This window comes from Triplophysa dalaica, chromosome 19 (genome assembly GCF_015846415.1).
Source record: "Triplophysa dalaica isolate WHDGS20190420 chromosome 19, ASM1584641v1, whole genome shotgun sequence".
NCBI lineage: Eukaryota > Metazoa > Chordata > Actinopteri > Cypriniformes > Nemacheilidae > Triplophysa > Triplophysa dalaica.
The window spans coordinates 12,391,291-12,410,510 of NC_079560.1; the positions used below are offsets into that span (position 1 = coordinate 12,391,291).

Sequence of the window (19,220 nt, forward strand, 5' to 3'; positions counted from 1 at the left end):
TCCAGCGAAGAGAAACAGAAGCTCAATTATTTAGAATTGTTTTGTGTGCCAAATAATCGTGTGCTTCCTACAATGAGGAAAAACTGGTGGAGAGACCTTTGTGTACAATGCCGCTTTATTAAGAAATATTATAGTGGTGCTGTGAGAAGCCTGTACAAAAGCCCAAACCTTAATCCTGCTCAACACCTTGGAATGGGGACAAACCCATTTACCCAGTATCTGTCCTGACCTCACTGATGCTCTTTTGTGGAAGTAAATCACTGACATGTTTAAATGATACAGGAAGGGTTAGTGGATACAACAAGCTGCGGAAACAGCGGTGGTGTTTGACTCACTACATATTTTTGATCAATTTATCAATTGCTGATTTTGAAGAATATTACTTTTGAAATAGCTTATATAGTTTGCGACAGTAAATTAAAAACAGATGTACACAATAGAGCATTTCTCTTACACATCAAAACATAAGGTCTAATTGTGACAGCATGTCAGATTCCTGTGATTAATTCAAATAAAAGAAAAAATGAAAAAGGGGTGGGGTGGCAGTGGACTGCCAGTGATACACTAAAAACTTAAACTCAGACGGTTATATGAAAAACACTTAAAACATATGACAACATTATAACAGGAAAACATTTTGCAATCTGCCTGAAGCGATGACCATGTCCCATGTGGAGACAAATGCAGTAAATATCTTATTAGTGTGTATGCTGTCAGTGCTGCCCGCTTTTGTGAGTGGGCAGCTGGTGACCACTGAAAGGGTGGTATGGAAGATGAACAGTCACAGCCTCAATAAAGTCAAAGTGCAATGCTCTGTGTTGCAATCTGTTGTGCTTCAGTACCCAGATTATAGTTATCTAATTTTGTAATCATATCTTCACTGTTTAGTGTCTTGTATGTTGGCACCACTTCAGTCAAACATAAAACAGTCATTTACATTCAAACTGTTTATAATAACCTTGATCAATAAACCCAATATCATTCCTACCAGATCAGTAGTTTATTTCTCAAAAACACTATATGAATCAAAATGTTCCTATGAAACCAAAAATAATCTACCTTTTCTATGCTTGTTTAGTCATATAAATAGCATAATTAAAAATGTAAGACTATTTGTAACGAACATAAGCAAACAAGTGATTAAGTGACTGACATGTTGACTCAATATCATAAAACAATCATTAAATAGTTCTGTAAAAAAGAAGGGGAGATGTATTAATAATTATTAATATCTGCACTTTTTCTTTTTCTGTTGTTCTAATCCTGAAGTAAAACCAATTTGACTTTGACCACATTTAGCTTTGCCAATGACTTTGACTATTTTAAATGTTAGAAAGGCATTCTTGCTCTAGTAAACCAATAAGATGTTTTGATATTTGATCTATTCCAACAGTTACAATTCAGTGTTTTGGATTTTAGCCTGTAGATAACTCTGTTTTATGGGATTAACATGTGCATTTGTTTTAAACATTTGGTCTCCGATGCTTCGTGATACTATCTATTGTTACTTTGTTAGCATTTTGGAACAAGCAATAAAGTTAATAACCAACAGAAGTTTTGAAGAAAATAATTACAATGTATACTACTTTTTACCAGAAAAAAAATAGTCATTAATCAAAAACAAAAATACTGCACCCTCTAGATCAAAATTTCCTTGTTATTGCATGACCCTCATAGTGAGCAATATTTCAACTGCTTTAAATCTTCCACACCCAATTTGTTAACCGAACACAGGACCATGGATTTAACAGTTCACTGGTCAAAAACTTTGGTTTGATTATTATATGATTGAAGCAGTGCAAGCGATTTTATCAGGTGTTAGGGGAGGGGTTAGGTTTAGGATTAGGTTTGGAGTGGTTGGAATTAGCCAATCGGACAGCCGTGTTATTGAAGGGGTTGCATTTCTCGGCCCGACAGCACCGGACCACTGAGCTCAGGTCTGTTCCTCCATTCAGAGCGTCTGCCATGTGACTCTGGAATGCACCGCAAGTGATTTACTTTAAAATACAAGATCCTCTCATTAATTCAAATTACTAACTCACTTTAAACTGCAGGTTATCACTAATTATACAAGGCATCAAGTGCTTATTAGCAGTCATGACTATTAGTACCATATTCCCTCAGGTCGATCAGGGTCACCAAATGGTTTTATTAATGCGGAAATAAGAATACAGCCAAAACATTTAAAATATGTAACTAGCAAGTTAAAGATCTAACAAGATAAAATAAAAGCAAGCTTAGGAAAGCCCCTTTAAAAAAAACAAAATCTATTTCCTTGTATGAAAGACTGAATAAAAATCTTGGAGGGGAAAATGCAGTTAAAAGAATGCAAAAAAGCCATTAAATGAAGTAATCCAATAAGAATTTTTTATGGATAGTATGTTATGATTTAAATCATGATTTGAGAGAGCAAGGCACACTCCCTACAGACAAACTTAAAACAACACAACCTTCTCATCCAAGAGCCCTGAACCAACGTCTGCATGTTGCGGTCAGACTGTGATCTCATAACTCTTTCACAATGATTCACATGCAACAGAGCCCCTCACACTCTCAGAGCTGGGTGGACCACCAGGCTACATATTAAATCCAGACATCCCGCCTGGAACGGCAAGCGTAGGAAATGACAACATGCAAAAGTACGACGTCACGGAGGGACTATGGAAGAAGGTGTGAGTGAGACAAAGAGAGGGCGGCCGGGGGATGGACTTCCAGGAAAGCGTGTTTACTATGGCAGGATCAGTTGTGAGGAGACTGCCAATTAAGGATGGAGCGAATGTTGGAGGACAGCTGCGTAACTAGGGTTACTATCACTTGCTATTGTTTATGTACGGGATTTATGAAACAGTAAATGATTGAGGCTTTGTTTTGATTTAGTTGCTCATATAGAACGGTGTTACGTTTAGGACAAGGGCAGTTTCCTCTTACATCTCCCATGTTACCAACCAACATTGTACTACCATGACGTGCGGGTCGAGTCGTTTTACCTGAAAAACAGCTATGTTGGGAAGCCGCTGCCTCCGTGTGGAAGATTAATATACTACAAGGGGAGGGAGCAGTGTCATATGAGCAGTTGGGAAAGAAAATGTTCTGGAACCCACAATAATACACAACAGAGGAAAGAATGATGTGTGAGTGATTTATAGGATTTTATGAGAACAGATTAACACAAATTACGATAATGCATTTTTTTAATAGTTCTGCATTACTTTCTAATATTTAAATAATATTAGGAAATATTATATAAAAAATGTATATGGCGCAAATACGTCTTATAAGTTGCCCATGCATGTATAAAACAAATACATTTGCAAAAATTAAAGTTTCAGAATAAAAGATACATTCTATCTTGAAGCGAATGCTCACCCAGACCTGCATGAAACGCCTCGTGTAACCTCCCCCCCCCCACAAATCTAAGTCAGTTCGTGGTATGATTAAGACCGCGCAAATATATACACAAGTAAGGTGAACGTTCCTTCCAAATATGGCAAGGGCCTTTCATTTCCGTCACACGCTTGCAGTATTCGACCAATCTCTACACACTGGTTAACTGGCCAATCAAAGCATGGCTCGCTTTTCAAAACTAAAATGTGGTAAAATGAGCTTTGAAAAAAATCTGCACGTCTTAAAGAGGCGGAGCCAAGAGGAGATACAAACTTGCACGGTATATGGAAAATACAGCGTTTTTGAATCTTAAATCGTGTAATCACATTGCATTTCATCTAAAACAAATGATAACATTTGTTTTGGCCGAGCCATGTGACCCCTTTAAAGCTTAGGTGAGAACAATTCTGCCAAAATCTCTTAAAAATTGTAGGTAGATAGATCTACACACATTAGTCAATGTGTGCCTACGCAATATCATTTATTACTTTTAACATTTATTATTTGAGATTACATTTTTATTAATTTTATACCAAACAACACAATTAGTGCAAAAGTAAAAGCACTACAGGAAGTTCACGACAAAGACGAATCTCAAGATCAATATGACATTTATTATTTATTCATGTATTAACAGTTCTAACAAGATCAAATTAACTACATTTGCTCTTTTGCAAAATTCAAACAAAACAGTTAACTTTTAACAAAAATACAGCAGTTGCTAACTTAAAATAAAATTTCAGTCAAAAACCTACTTAACCTTCAGTCATTTTAGTGCTCTTATCATCTGTCAGACCGTCCTTGTCACGACCGCATCAGAACAATGCTTTAAATGTCACAGACCATTACACAACAGCAATGACTTTAAGAATTAAGTAATCACTAAACCTGTTGTGTACTGATGTTATACAAAAAAAATCATCATATGTCAACAAGGTGGACAAAATAACTAATTTTCAAGTTATTTTATTACATTGTGGCTATGTGATAGAATGCATCCCGCATAAATGCTAGCAAATAAAACCACAATGTATTTGATCAGTCAGTGTTAACATGAAAGCTAATGAATATACACACCACAGTATATCCAAAAACATCAAGACATACACAAACATACTCGTTCATGTTCTAAATTAAAGAGATATTTCATAAGCGAAAGAAATTCGCCTATGACTTCCATCCATGAACGTTAAACCTGAATGACAAACATTTAGGTTTTGCCTTTTACCAAACAAAAACGGCATAGTAACCGAAGCATTCAGTCAAATTCCACAGAATTCAACGCTTTTTATAACGGTCCCTTCAAAAGTAGTTCCAAATTAAAAGGCAAAACAAAGATGACAACACAGACAATGGCACCAGCAAAAATGATCCTTCACACTAAACATCTTTTGAAAGCTAACATTTACATTAGACACTAGCAAAGTGGTGCTGTGAGGAACGTGGGGGCATGTTCTCCGAGATGGGGGTAGTACTGCAGCGACTGAACAGCAAGACAGCACAGGGGAACACAAGGGTAGACCAGCTACAGGTTCACAATGTGTACGATCTGAGGGGTTTTCCAGGAAGTGGTTATCAGAATCCTGAGGGAGTAAGCACGTTCATATCACGGTGCTTGAGTTTGTGAGGTCGGGTTGTTTGTCTCTTCCCCTCCACGGTGGGGATCTCCATCTTGGGGGGCGCTTTGAAACCAGCAGAGTCCTCGGACAAGCGTGTGGCCTGCGCCTTCATCATTTCCATCGGAGTTGGTTTCTGGGCTCCCTTATAAGACTGTAGAGCAAAGCCCCCTGTGGATGCACAGGAATGACATTCAGCCTGAGTGTGTTTTGAAAAGATAGGGGGCAGTGCAACATCAGATGGTAAAACACCTGAATGCAACATTTGGAGAGCTTCATATGGTTTAACTGCACTGGACCTTGTTTCTGTCAACAGAACAGGTCCGATCTCTGCAGTGGTCGACAAATATAGATAAAAGGTCTTGGATAAACATGAGAAGCTGGCTAGTCCTAACAATGATGTAAAATGGAATAGTGAGCTAAAGTGCTTAATTTCTCTCAAGCAATAAGCCACATGATATTATTTTGTTATGGGTAAGCAGTGCACAATATTAAAAAAATATCATAACACACAGTCTCTTGTGGCTTTTAATTTATTTCATAAAGGAACAGCAATTTGGAGTTCTCAATGCTAAACAGTTCTATTTTTTATTGATTGGTTGAAGAATATACAATAGCATTATTAACTTAAATTGTTTCTTATGTGAAAGATTCAGTCCTACACAGACTGTTAATATAAATCATATGAACAGAATTGTAGGTCATTTCATCTTTAGGTGTACTGTGTGGTTTACCTGATGGGGCTGGATCTGCACCTGGGTCAGTTGTAGACTTGCTGACTTGAGACCGCGGTCCAAAAACGCCCCAGCGCTCTACGGCTCCCTCTCCTGTTGTCAGATCTATACTGGAGCTGGTGCTCATCTCAGAGCCTGTGAGGGACGCAGTGGATCCCTGACTGCTGAACCAGCCTCTGCCAAAAAAACACAACAGAATCAGAATGATATCAATAAAGATCTTCAGGGCACACAAACGTCATTGTCGAGCTACTTCATATTTTTACCTGCGTATCTGCTTAGGTGATGACTGCGGGGTCCCTGCAGGTGTTGACTGACCAGAAGACGGCTGTTTCTCTTCTTTGGTATCCACATTTTGCATTGCAAGTTTCTATGATTTCAGCAAACACAGAATTTATGTTTTTAACAACAATTATGAATGGGCTTTACTGATACCGTACACAATTGCAGATCATTTAAATTACATTAAATTCAATAAGTAATGTACACGTTAATATAAAATGTAAATATTTCAAATAAAATGTGTCCGCTTTTATTGGCCAAGTTATGGAATAAATACATTACGAATGACAACAAATGTTTCGTGAATTTCTTCTAAAAGAGTGAGAAAGCTTGCAGTCTGGTAGTCAAGTCAACTTATTTTAATCGCCATGCATTTAGAAACCATTGGGATGCGTAACATGTATGTGTCAAATCCTAATCGACTAAAGTGAGTTCAGCACTGATGGTTCTGTCTGAAACACATGATCCAAAATCTAAAGTGGGAAAGTTAATGTTCGATATTTTGAGATCAGATTTTAATTTAAGTAGGGATGGGTCACAGTGGTTGACTAAGTGTCCACATGCCAGTATGTAACATGAATGATAATTTTTGCAAAATTTGCAAAAACATATATAAAAAAATTTTGACAGTAATATTTGACGGTCTGGTGTATTATACTTGTCATTTGACATTTATTAGACTCATTGTGAATGTCAAAAATGGGGGCTTCAAGACGAAAAAAATTGTGGGGACGTCCACAAAATGACCACAATATATTTATAGTCATTCAAATGTGATGTAAAGACGATCTCTGCCTACATGCATGGACTCTGCCAGACGATGGAAGCGGGTCTCTTCAGCAGCCAGGCCTTTGTGTGGAGTGTAGCCTGTATCAGTCAGTCCCGCCTGCTTCTCAAACTTGTGCATGCTCTCCTGGGTCTGTTCTGGAACACAAACAGGTCAAGATTATTCTACGCAAGTAACAGCTAACAAAACTGTCAAATAAAGTTCATAAAGTTCTTTACTGATGATGAGGGAGTTCATGACAGAAGAGGCTTTAGCTTTAACCACAGGGATTTGAGGTTTGGAGGATCCAAAGGTTACACTTTGCTTTGCTCCTCCATCTGATTCGTCCTCCTGCAGAAAAACAGAAGACTCCTTAGCATTTGCCTACTAAATCACAACACAAGGCAGTGGCATTGGACTGTACCTGACTAAATTTGTTAAATAAAATCAAACATTGAACAACCAAATGTGTTTACTATGATTTAAAATGTGTTCACTATGATACGAAACTGGTTAAACTTTCAAAGCAGCAGCCCGCATCAACACATTACTTTATTCAACTGTTTGGTAAAATTCTGTCTACGAAAATGCCTTCAACTGGTCTGCATAAACGTATCCTTCACCGTTTATGATATCTAATAATCCCTTATGGTCTGGCTGTTAATGAAATAATTATTTGAATTGTCTTTTTTGAAGGAAGTTCATCAGAAGCAAAAAGTCACCAAAGGCAAAAAAACACCTCAGCTAGCCGTGCAAACTTCCTCTCAGGAATAACCGGTCGCTTCCAGAGGTTGCTAATATTGATGTCAGTTGGAGGTGGAGACATAGGCCGCTCAAGGTTATCATCATAGCTGATGGCTCGGCGGGTCATCCCGAGAGGAATAGACATGCCTCCAAGGAGACCATCACTGACACCTGAACCCCCTTCCAAGGCTGAAATAAAATAACACAGCATTGCGTAAATAATATCTGCATTTAAAACCACCTCAAACAGACAGACTTCTACACTTTAAATAAAAACTGATATTAAAGTGATAGTTCCCCAAAAATGAAAATTTTGTCATCGTCAATAATTTTAAATCTGTATGACATTCTTCTACAGAACACAAATGAAGATATTGTATATCTTTTGTATGGAAGGTGAATGGCTGCCATCGCTGTTTGGTCAACAACATTTTTCAAATATCTTCTTTTGTGACCTGCGGAAGAAACTCGTACATGTTTGACATGACAAGAGGGTTAGTAAATGATGACAGAATTTTCATTTTTGGGTGAACTATCACTTAAAATATGTTGAATTACTATGTAATAGTAGGCGTGTTTATGACTTACTATTATTCTTTCACAAGTTAAAAAAACGTTAATTCATGGCACAATGTTATAGAAACATAGTCGATTTCTCTTTACCTGGAAAATCTCCAGGTCTGGACACCATGTCTACAGAATAAAGTGTTTGTTATGCGAAATGTGAAGAGCTGGATAAACCCAATATGATGGGAGAAAGGATCAAATCTATGGGGGGGAACAAATAATGCGACAGTCTCAGATTAATCATTATACAGAAAAACTTATGCAACTGACCCTCTGTGTCGAGTCAACAGTCACAATGTACCATTCCTAATGAACAAGTGTCTAGATTCCCAACATTTCTGGAACACGCGGAAAACATTTCCAAATGGTTAACACAACCTAACCATATAGTATATTCACAGTTACCATTCACAAGGTGCTGTAATGGACTCAAATAACAAAAGCTCATTAAACGATCATTGTAATCATTTACTCACCCTCACATGTAATTGCAACATGTATGACTTTTTATTCTTAGAAACTAATCAAAATCTATTTAAAGAATGTCAGAGGTTTTCAATGATATGATAGTGAGTACATGATGACGGGACTTTTATTTCTGAATAAACTAATCCTTTAATGAAGCGACACATCTAATATTCCAAGTGTAAACAGATATTTCTGGTAGCTTTTTCAGCAACACATTTTTTTATATTACTGGTGGCCCCAGCTGCAATTAGTCGTACAAAGACTCTTGGGTAATCCAGCACCATTACTGTAGCAACAGATAGTACAGATAACAGAGACCGCCTGAATGTCTGAACAAAGAAATCACATTTACATTAACGAATTTGGCAGACGCTTCTATCCAAAGCGATTTACATTGCATTATCCTATACATTGGTTTCCCACGACCTTGGCATTGTTAGCACCATGCTCTTACAAACGAGCAACAGGAAAGATCAGATTTCATTGCCTACACCACACCTAAAGATCAGATTTGAGATCAGATGTGTAATGTCCTAAAGAATCTGTGCCTCCATAAGATACAAATCGACATCACTTACCAGGAGCAGATGCACCACTGCTAGTGCACAGGCTGATCTTGCACACGTTCACAAACTGAAGTTTGTACACAGATCATTGTGAAGCACTGGAGAGTCCACAGACAGGAAAAAAACAGCTGGAGAAGAACCAAAAGAACCATCAGAGGCAGGCAATGAAATAAGTGGTTATAAAATAAAGCATCAGACTGTAAAGGCAGTGACTAAATATGTGACCCTGGACAAACAAAAACTTAGTGGGTCTTATGGAACTATTTTTCGAAATTCAGTTTTTTACATCATCTGAAAATTGAGTAATTAAGCTTTCTGTTTATGTATGAAATGATAGGAAAGGACAATATCTGTCTGAGATACAGTCGTTTAAAACACAGTTATCTGAGACTGCAAAAAAATCAAAAGGGCACTGTGGTATGCCATCCACTCACAAAATTTTTGTTTTTATACACTTAAGGTAGAAAATGTCTTCATCTTTACTTAATACCCTAATGATTTTTGGCATAAAATAAAAATCGATCATTTCGACCCATACAATGTATTTTTGTCTTTTACAAAAAAATGTTCCCGTGCTACTTAAGACTGGTTTTGTGATGCAGGGTCACATATTAACAATGAAACTGCCCTGACAAATATATATACATATACACACAAATCTGGTTATAACATGCCTCAAAACACATAAACAACTTCACCCGAAAGACAACAATGAGTAACGTTAGTCGTGTTAGTTAAATAACGCCACACTGGGATTATAGCGGATATTGAGATGACGTTGTATGTTGTCTAACGTTACTTCTGCTGTGTGATGCTAACACACTAACACGCGTCTAATATTACCGCTACAAATTTTCGTCAAACATAATAACGGTCATGTTAACAACCGAGAAGGAAAATAACCACTTAAGTGAAAAGCTTCTCAAATTGAACATGCAATCTGGATATATTATATGAGGACGTTAGCTATTCAATCCAGTTTGGACGACCTGAAACCGGTTTGAGAGATTTGTTCGTGTGCCCACAAAAACTATTGTTTTTACCTGCTGAAGCGTTCTCGCGCCTTCACTACAGCAACTAACAGTCCAGCGGTGGTATACGGGGGATTTGTAACGGAAAAGCTACATTACACATAAAAAATGCTTGAAAAGTGTTCAGCTTAGCATCTGCCATAACTTCCCATTCCAGCGCTTTTGACGACAATACAACACCACGGCGGACACAACTGGGGCTGCAGCTCCCGCTCATTCTCGCGATAATTCAGATTGCTTTTATTTGCGACTCTTGTAGTACTTGAACTAGCCACAGGGGGCAGTGAAAGATCTACATCGACTTCGTTTTCAACTTTTTGTTGACTGGAGTTCGTTTGTTAGTGCGGAGGTCCTCATGGGTAGCAAAATATTATTTAAAAATAAGTAAATGATTTAAACTTTGGCAATTAGTGAGCTTAGCATCTGAACACGATCTTATAACCGTACTGCAATGACAAGTAAATCATTCCATTTTTGTTTAATTATAATCCATTTTATTATATCAAGACATTTTATTATCACCAAATAGTTTATTAGAAAAGGTTAACAGTTAAAATAAACTGTGGTTTTATTATATTGTTACTGTTAGTATGCTTATGTTTTTGGTGAATTTATTATCATCAGTTCTACTACAAATATCATGGTTGAACTATGGTATTCTGTATTAAGACATAGGTAGTTTTCGCAAACACAGAAAGAAAGTACCCTTAATACACAGACATTTTATTTATTTAGAAAAGTGGGGAAAAGTACAAGGCTGTTGAAAATGTACAAACAACAGATTTGCATTACTCATACAGTGTTATATACAGTTTGCTCCATAATAATAATTATTATAATTTAAAGATTTTTTTATGCATGAATACAAAATAATTTATAAAGTCACATGCAACCTTACTAATTCATCTTTTGACCGTAAGATTCTTTAAAAATACTGAAACACCAAACCACTACAGGCACACTAGATTTTGGGGTGTTTACAAACAGTCTAATGGTGATAACAGTGTAGATCCATGTTGTCAAATCCAAATATAAAATGAGGCGATTTTCCATCTGTTTTGAACTGATGTAATTCCTTTCCAGGAAATGTTATCATGGCTGCGTTTCTCAAAAGCACCTATGTTGATGGTAGCTTCATTGGTGACAATGGTTATAAGATCAACTTTGCGATGCTTTTGGGAAACGCAGCCCATGTTTGTCCTTCTTAATATCTAAAGCTGTTATTTCTGCTTTGAACTGTTAGACCAAGCTCTGTTTGATAAACTGGATAACATGACCATAAAGGCTTTTTCAATTTATCTGTATAATATTGCTGTGGCAGTGAATTATTATAGCGCATAACAAAGATTTGGGACCAGTCCTTGGTTATATTGAAGGATGCTTCCTTTGGCCATTATGTTAATTTCTGCATTTAATTACCTTTTAACTAAACGATCTAAAGGTGTCTGTGGTGAAGAGTAGGGGATACTTACCAAACCCTATAGTCCAATTTCCAAACCATAAAGATTCCCAAATACAATAAATGTTATTCTGGAGATAAAGTAAATTTGCTTCACCACTGGACAGTTAACCTCTAAATTATATTGGATTGAGGATTCTTTGTAAGAACTGGAACTGGAATGACACATTGGCCCGGTTTCACAGACATGGTTTAGCTTAAGCCAGGACTATGGCTTAGTTTAATAAAGATATTTATGTCGCGTTTATACAATTGCCTTGAAAGAATACATTACTGGTAAGCATCTTGTGACAAAACGATGGCACTGACATGTTTTAAGATATATCTGGGCAATTTACATTCAGTTTAGAGAAGGTCACACATTCATTTCAGTCTGTGACTAGCCTTAAGCCTTGTCTGTGAAACCTGCCCATTGTCTTTACTTTTTTAAGTCAGACTTAACTGTGTTAAAGGCATCCAACAATCAATGCGTGATCACGACTGGACATCACTGACTCAGTCTTATCATAGACATTCATTGTAACTCTACGGTGTGGAATCAACGGCACCATAGGGTCACTGGTTAAGAAATACAACAAAAGTGTATATGCATATAAACCCGAAGTGCAAAGTAATATTTCATAATTATTCTCTACTTGATGTCTCCCTGTCCTGTTCAGCTTCACCAGAAAGGGATTTTTGCGGGCGTAGATTATTTCTCGGCAATGGCGGGGAGCATGCACGCACGAATGCGGGCCTCCTTCCACACACTGCGGCACTCGGCAATCCAGTGGGACACTATGGTCTGTTTGTCCATACAGCGGGTCCTCTTCCCTCTCCAACCAGCAGGGGAGCCGTCAAGCTTGTTGGGAGCGCCACTATGTGCGGCCTGGGTACCATCATCCAGCTTCTTCCTGTTAAGCGGTGACCGCTGTAGGACTGTCGCCGTAGTGACTTTCGCTGCAGTCACTGTAGCCACAGTGACCACATCAGCCAGGCAGAGCTCAGGGCAGCTGCTCTTACGCTGGGTGTCAGGTGCCGAGGAGAAGCATGGGAAGGTGTCACAACGTGGTCGGCACGGGGGAATGCTGCCCTTTGTGGTGGAGGAAGCTAATGCACCTCTGTGGCTGTAGAGGTACTCAAGTGGATCAGTGGGGCCTGGGGTGTCACTTCTGCATCCATTGTCCACGTCAGAAGGCTGCATGGGTTCTGATGGAGCACATCTGATTTCTTTCTCTTTCTGAGATTGCTGAACATCGCTTGTGGAGGTGTGGGCCTGGGGAGGTTGCAGATGCTGACGCAGGCGTTGTAGTCGTAGGCAGGGCTTTGGGGAGTCCAGGGGGCCGATGGAGAGGATGTCATAGTCGGGCTCATGGAGAGGGAAGGTGGGCCGGGCCAGGTGGCAGATGGAGAGGAAGTAGTCCTGTGTGGTAGTGTGCTGACTGTTGGTCTGGTTTAGGTCTTGCACCAGTTCCTCATAACCCTCCCTGATGGTGGGAAGACCCCGTTTAGCCAGTAATCTGGACCTGGGACGCATGACTGCAAAAGCGGAGAAAGTGGGTCATTATACAGGCATGTGAAAACAAAAGAGAAATAAGATGTTTTTATTTTCAGCGAACAGATGCTAAATTGAGCAGAGCTTTTGGAGTCTCTGTAAAATTAGACCTAGATGATAATAATTAAAAAGTATATTCAGATTAACCATACTATGCTTTTCATGTTTAACTATACTGTAAGCAATCTTCTGCCTAAAATAAGGGAGAAAAGTACTAATTTTGCGAATAAAAGAGTAATTTTAGCAGTCAATTTTTTGAGGGAAGCTTTTTAAACCGTATTGAGCAAATTTCTATTATCTGCTCATATTGGCTGCTTTTTATTCATTATTTGGTCCAAGTCCATTCCATTCCATTCCATTTTCTACCGCTTATCCGAACTACCTCGGGTCACGGGGAGCCTGCGCCTATCTCAGGAGTCATCGGGCATCAAGGCAGGATACACCCTGGATGGAGTGCCAACCCATCGCAGGGCTTGGTCCAAGTCATTCTCTCTTAATCAATAATTTTTCAAGAATATTTTTTTGTTTCTTAATATAGAAATGACCATTTTGGCACTATTATATATGTGCCTACCAAAATATAAACAAACACCTTCAGATTTTGGAAGGTAGTATTTAACAATGATCTCATTTGTTTCAATTTCAATAATTTAATGAGAAACATTTTGATTCCTAAATAAAACCAAATATCAATATCAGATTCACCTGCATACACAGAAACTCAGTCAAATTCTTCTCATACATCTTGTGATCACCTTAGAAAGACATAATTGTCCCATGTCATAGTTTTATTATGGCATTATTTTAGAAGTTATTAAGGCCCCATCATTTATTATTTATACTCTTTACTGTAAACCCCAGAAATCAATGCTTGTAATGGGACAGATTGGTTACAGGAATATGTGCAGAGCCTGTCTCCATGGCAACGCCTCTTCCCATCACATCCCAGGCTGTGCTCAGATTTCATAGCAATTGCAGAGTGCATACACATACACACACACACACACACACACACACTCGAGCTCCACCCCACACCCCCTGCCACCCCATGCCCAAATCATTTGTACACCCCTCTTTATTGTGGCAGACCAATGTAAACAACCCCACACCCATTCTCACCCATTATTAAAACTTAATGTTGCCACCTAAACGAGCAAAGCATTTTCATCGCACCTTGATGCACCTACGCAGTTTCTAAAAAACATGAAAATCACGTTTGTGACCGCAGTATCAATATTTAAAGAATTTGCTGCTGGTTGGCATAGGCGGATGTAAACCTAAAAAATCATAATCTTTTCTATTTAGTTAATTAAATTCAAGCAATTAACATGCTTCATTCAAGCGCCAATTTAAAAAAGCACATCAGATCGGCCATTTACATAAAGACCTCAGGTACAAAGAAATCATTTTGCTTCTCTCACCTGAGTAGGGTCTGCGTCTGCCTGGTGTTTCCAAGGTTCTCTTCTGACTCCTCTCCGCTTACCCGCTACTGCCTCCGATCCCTGTCTCTGCTCACAGCCTCCAACTGCTTTTACACACAAAAAATAATGATTTTCTCTTCTCCTCTCTCTCACTCCTGTTTGCCTGCTCGCCCTCTCTCTCTCTCTCCTGCATCTCACTCTCTACCCTCCCTTGGTCGGTGCTAAAAATAGCACCTTCATTCCCATCTCAGTGACTGTAGAGAATCATTTGCAAAATGGATTTTACTGATGGTAGGAAGGAAAGAAGAAGGAAAGACGAGAGAGAGATAAAGAGAGAGAGAGATGTATATATAGGAAAGTGAGAAAAACATTGAAAGATAACAGAAAAATGTAGTCCAAAAGATGTGATTTAGGGGTGACACTGGCATTCCTGTGTTTACATGTCTTTGAACTGAGTTGAAACTGGATATTAATATTTACATCTATGCATTTGGCAGACGCTTTCATACAAAACAACAAACAATGCATTCATTTTTTCAGTAAACAGTCAAAATATTATACAGTTTTAATCCTGATACTAAGTTTAATAATTTATCGTTTAAAGGCATAGTTCACGCAGAAAATAGAAATTCTGTCTTCATCATATATTCTCCCATGTGTGGTTCAAAACCTGCATATGACTTTTCGACTGTGGAAAACAAAAGAAGATATTTTGATAAATGTCTCAGTAGTTCTGTGTCCATGGTTTTGTGTTTACGTTCGCATGAGGTGTTTGTTCAGGTAATACATATTTCGCAAAATCTGCAATGGAAACACCTTTTGTCGTATTTAAAAGTCACGTGGAGTAGAAAAGTTAAAATGACCATTCGCTGTATGTTTTGGCTGAACATTTGGAATGATAGGATGCAAGGAATTCATATGGAACTTATATGACACAGCTAAAACGAATATTATCGTTTGTTTTAGATGTAATGCAATGTGTAATGATATCTCATCTGGAAAATGAAGGTGATCAAGCCGATACATAAACTTTGACTTGAGCAGGGTGAAAGGATTGATTTTTAAAAACTGTATTATGTTAAATAGTTAAAAACTATAGATAACTTTTACCTTTTATATACGCAGTTATAAAGATTTGCCGTTAGTGATCAACCGTTAGGACATAACAAAGACAATAAACTCCATTTTAAACACGACATTTGTTGCCTTTAGTTGAAACAAATTAACTGATTATTAGGACTTATGTTGTCTTTTTTCACGTTGCGCGTTTCTGCATTTGCAGATCACACAAAGAAACAAAACACACAACAAACTCAACTAGCGTTCGTCCGTAACAAAGTCTTTTACAACGAAAATATACTTACAGGCTGCAAATCTGAAGCGCCAGACTATCCTTGCGCAGTTGTAATGCTGCTTTTATATAGAATACATCTTTTGTTCCGTTGTTTACAATTGTACGTGTCTAAGTATGCATGCGCAACTAACCAAACCAAAGACATGGCTGCATGCAGGAGTGCAGTATGGAGATTTATTAGGAACGGTGAGGTAATATGAAAATATATAAGAAAATATAGACATTTCTCTTCACTCTATTATCACAGTAGGTGGCACTTTGCACTAAAGCTGGTTTGCGACCTGCCGCAGAACGTATAAAAATTATGTCCCCGAATTACTTATCGCGAGAAGAAAAGTACACGTTAATATTTTTTATCGACATTTATAAAATATCGCTTAAATTTTGCTTAAATCTGTGATGGAAACCTGGCTACTGTTACTTTTCTCAAAAGAGTGAATTGTCGAGACAGATGTTTTATTAAAGCGGGCGTCACACACGGTGTTTCTGCCAATCTCATATTAATCTTGAGTACCTATAGAGTAGTGATATACTTAGTACCGTCGAAGAGTATTTAGTTTGATCATTTTATGAATGTTTCCGAAAACATACGGCGCGAACGGGGGGATGGGAGGGGTACTCTGAACCAAAGCACGTGCGCACCCATTGTCAACAAAACACAGACATCAGTTTCACTCACCGCATGCGGTTCATTTCCGGCATCTTTTAGTGCTGGGACGGCTCCATATATCAGTTTAAAACGATTTCCAAATCCAGAGTTATATCCACCGTTTACATAACATTCATCACCCAAATGCAGTGAACAAACAAACACCTGAACTTTGCGAACGTATGCTCTCCACTCCTGCTTACAAGTGAAAGTGACGTCTGCGCATGCTCCTTCTCCTGCTCTCCCCTGACCGTGCTGCGTGCTTTTCATGGAGAATTGTCCAATAATGACTAAGAAAAGCTGCTGCATGTTCGAAAAAAACTTTCCGACACCTGTACGATCGCTGGGGGAGTGAATTGAGCACAGAAATACTACGTTATACGCCCAACTCGTGTTTTGACAAGTTGACCATGTTAAGCATGAGAAGACAGCACGTTTCACATTGTAAAGAAGTCAGAATGCATGACACATCGTTGCAGGGCCACTTTAATAATTAGTGAAGAGACTTTATTTTAACCTAAATGATCTTGAGTGGAGAGATTGTATAGCTCTGTTTATACAGCTATATACAGCTCGTTCTGCAGGTGAACTAAAGGAAACGTTCTTGTATTCATACAATTGGGTATGACTTCCCCTTCTCAATTAAACAAAAAGTGTATCTTTTGCAATTAATGAATATGAATTGTGAACAAGGGCTGCCAAGTTCCAAAAAGCATCAAACAAAATAAATGAATGAATTAATTAAATACATTTGTTGGCACATTATTTTTCATTGGATGATAAAAGAGATATTTAGAAGTCTTGCTAAATGTTTTACTATATTAAATCTTCACTGAATAAATTAAAGTGACTGTTAACCCAAAAATAAAAATCCTGTCTTCATTTACTCACCGTTAAGTTGTTGCAAATCTGTATTAATGTATTTGTTCTGATGAACATAGAGAAAGATATTTGGAAGAATGTTTGTAACCAAACAGTCCGTGGTCAAGATTGACTACCATAGTAGGGAAAATTACTACAGTAGTCAAAAGTGCCACAGAACTGTTTGCTTTCCTACATTCTTAAAAATATCTTATTTTGTGTTCAACAGAACAAAGACATTTGTAAAGCATTTTCCGATATTGTAGTCAATGGTGGCCAAGAACTGTTTGGTTCCAAGCATTCTTCCAAACGTCCCTCTATGTTCATCAGAACAAAGAAATTTATACAGATTTGGGAGCGAGTAAATAAAGACAGAATTTTCATTTTTGGGTGAACTGTCCCTTTAAAAACCTCAATCAATGACCCCTCCTGTTGTTTGTTTTTACTGTGTTATGTTGTGAAGGGACACTGAACTTGATGCCCGTGTACCAAACCACACCAATGTAAGAAATGACTGCCCATATATGATGCCTCAGATTACAAACATATATATATATTTAAAAAAAAAACTAAAAAACACAATTTGTAATCTCTAGAGGTCTCACTCACACCAAGCTGTCTTTATATTAAAAACAAACATGTTCTGTCATACCAAACATTGTCCTTGAATATATACACAATTCAAGAAATGCAAAATCTTTACCTGTTATTGTTGGTATTTTTTCAGCACATCATGTGATTTTTGGGTGAACTCTTGCTCTGTTGCGATTAGCAGGTGCAGCTGAGATCTTCAACGCTAACTTCCAGAAAGTTCGATTCTTCTCTTTAAACCTCCATCACGTTCACTCTTAAAATGTGTTGTCTGACAAGGAAGAGTGTGAAAAAAGAGAGAGCTAAAGGGAGGGGCCGGCAGGGAGGGAGGAGGTTGTTTTGAAGAAGGGAAGGTAGAGCAATTTGGAGATCAGCACATTTTCAGACTGGCCCTGCTGAATCCAATATAATGCCGTTCCGTTTATCTCAGTGCTGGTCAGAGTTCATCTTAGTCTATGAGGACCAAATTAATAATCAAAGGTTTTAAAGCTAGCAAAGTTCATCAGCTGCATCATTTAAAACAAATGATAATGATGATAATGATAATGGCATAACTGACATCAACAACCTTACAAGGTGACACATGTTGACTTGCCACAAACAGCTATTGAAATAACTCATCAGGGTGTAGTCAAGGTAGTTTTATGAGACTCTTCCCACCTCTTAGGTTATCACATAAAATATATTTTTAAACTTTAAATACATGTTCACATATTACTGTATATATTGCTTAAAAGTTAATATGAACTTGTTTTATTTGCAGTATTTGAGGTCTGAATAAATACAGAGCATTGAAATATGATTAGAATCAATGTTATTTGATATTAGGGTGAAATATTGTTGTTGCAGAATGAAACAAAAACGACAATTTTTCCCAAATACGTACCTATAAATAGTAAATTAAGAAAAAATAAAAATAATTTTGAATTGGAAATTCTTTCTGTGGCTGTATTTGATACTGCAAAGTAAGTGCGAATACAGGTCTTGGTTAGTACTTTGCATTTAGTACTTTTTAAACCATTTAAACATTACTATTAATATCAGTGTAATGTTTCATCTTATGGTTTAAATACATGGTCTGCGTTAAATGACCCAAATCCAGATTTAGGGAGGAAAGACACTACCGATAGAAAAGATATAGAGAGCTGCAGAGTTCAGAAAAGATCCATCCAAAAATGAGACAGCAAAACTGT

General features: G+C 37.8%; 2 protein-coding genes across 3 annotated transcripts; both read right to left on the reverse strand.

The window, feature by feature from the left end:
* Window positions 1-3,978: 3,978 nt before the first annotated feature.
* On the reverse strand, window positions 3,979-10,357 carry kiaa1191 (KIAA1191 ortholog). Its single transcript, XM_056731967.1, has 9 exons — window positions 10,171-10,357; window positions 9,140-9,255; window positions 8,190-8,294; window positions 7,522-7,715; window positions 7,022-7,133; window positions 6,816-6,940; window positions 6,001-6,104; window positions 5,735-5,910; window positions 3,979-5,171 (listed from the first exon to the last, which is right to left on the reverse strand). Exons 3-9 carry the CDS (start codon window positions 8,215-8,217, stop codon window positions 4,960-4,962), a joined length of 951 nt encoding a protein of 316 aa, XP_056587945.1. The 5' UTR covers window positions 8,218-8,294; window positions 9,140-9,255; window positions 10,171-10,357; the 3' UTR covers window positions 3,979-4,959.
* Window positions 10,358-10,860: 503 nt separating this feature from the next.
* si:dkeyp-72g9.4 (uncharacterized) lies at window positions 10,861-18,294 on the reverse strand. Of its 2 annotated transcripts, none has more exons than XM_056732070.1 (3): window positions 18,140-18,294; window positions 14,573-14,679; window positions 10,861-13,135 (listed from the first exon to the last, which is right to left on the reverse strand). In XM_056732070.1, exon 3 carries the CDS (start codon window positions 13,131-13,133, stop codon window positions 12,309-12,311), a length of 825 nt encoding a protein of 274 aa, XP_056588048.1. In that variant the 5' UTR covers window positions 13,134-13,135; window positions 14,573-14,679; window positions 18,140-18,294; the 3' UTR covers window positions 10,861-12,308. The 2 variants fall into 2 exon arrangements, with proteins under 2 accessions (XP_056588048.1, XP_056588049.1); XM_056732071.1 differs by having other exon boundaries at window positions 14,573-14,676; window positions 18,140-18,280.
* Window positions 18,295-19,220: the final 926 nt, after the last annotated feature.

Coding starts and splice junctions, on each gene's coding strand:
- kiaa1191 (XM_056731967.1), bottom strand. CDS start 8,217: ATGGTGTCCAGACCTGGAGATTTTCCAG. Junction 6,105..6,815: donor GTCTGGCAGAGTCCATGCAT/GTAGGCAGAGAT, acceptor CTGAAATCATAG/AAACTTGCAATGCAAAATGT. Junction 5,172..5,734: donor TGCAGATCCAGCCCCATCAG/GTAAACCACACA, acceptor GTGCATCCACAG/GGGGCTTTGCTCTACAGTCT.
- si:dkeyp-72g9.4 (XM_056732070.1), bottom strand. CDS start 13,133: ATGCGTCCCAGGTCCAGATTACTGGCTAAACGGGGTCTTCCCACCATC.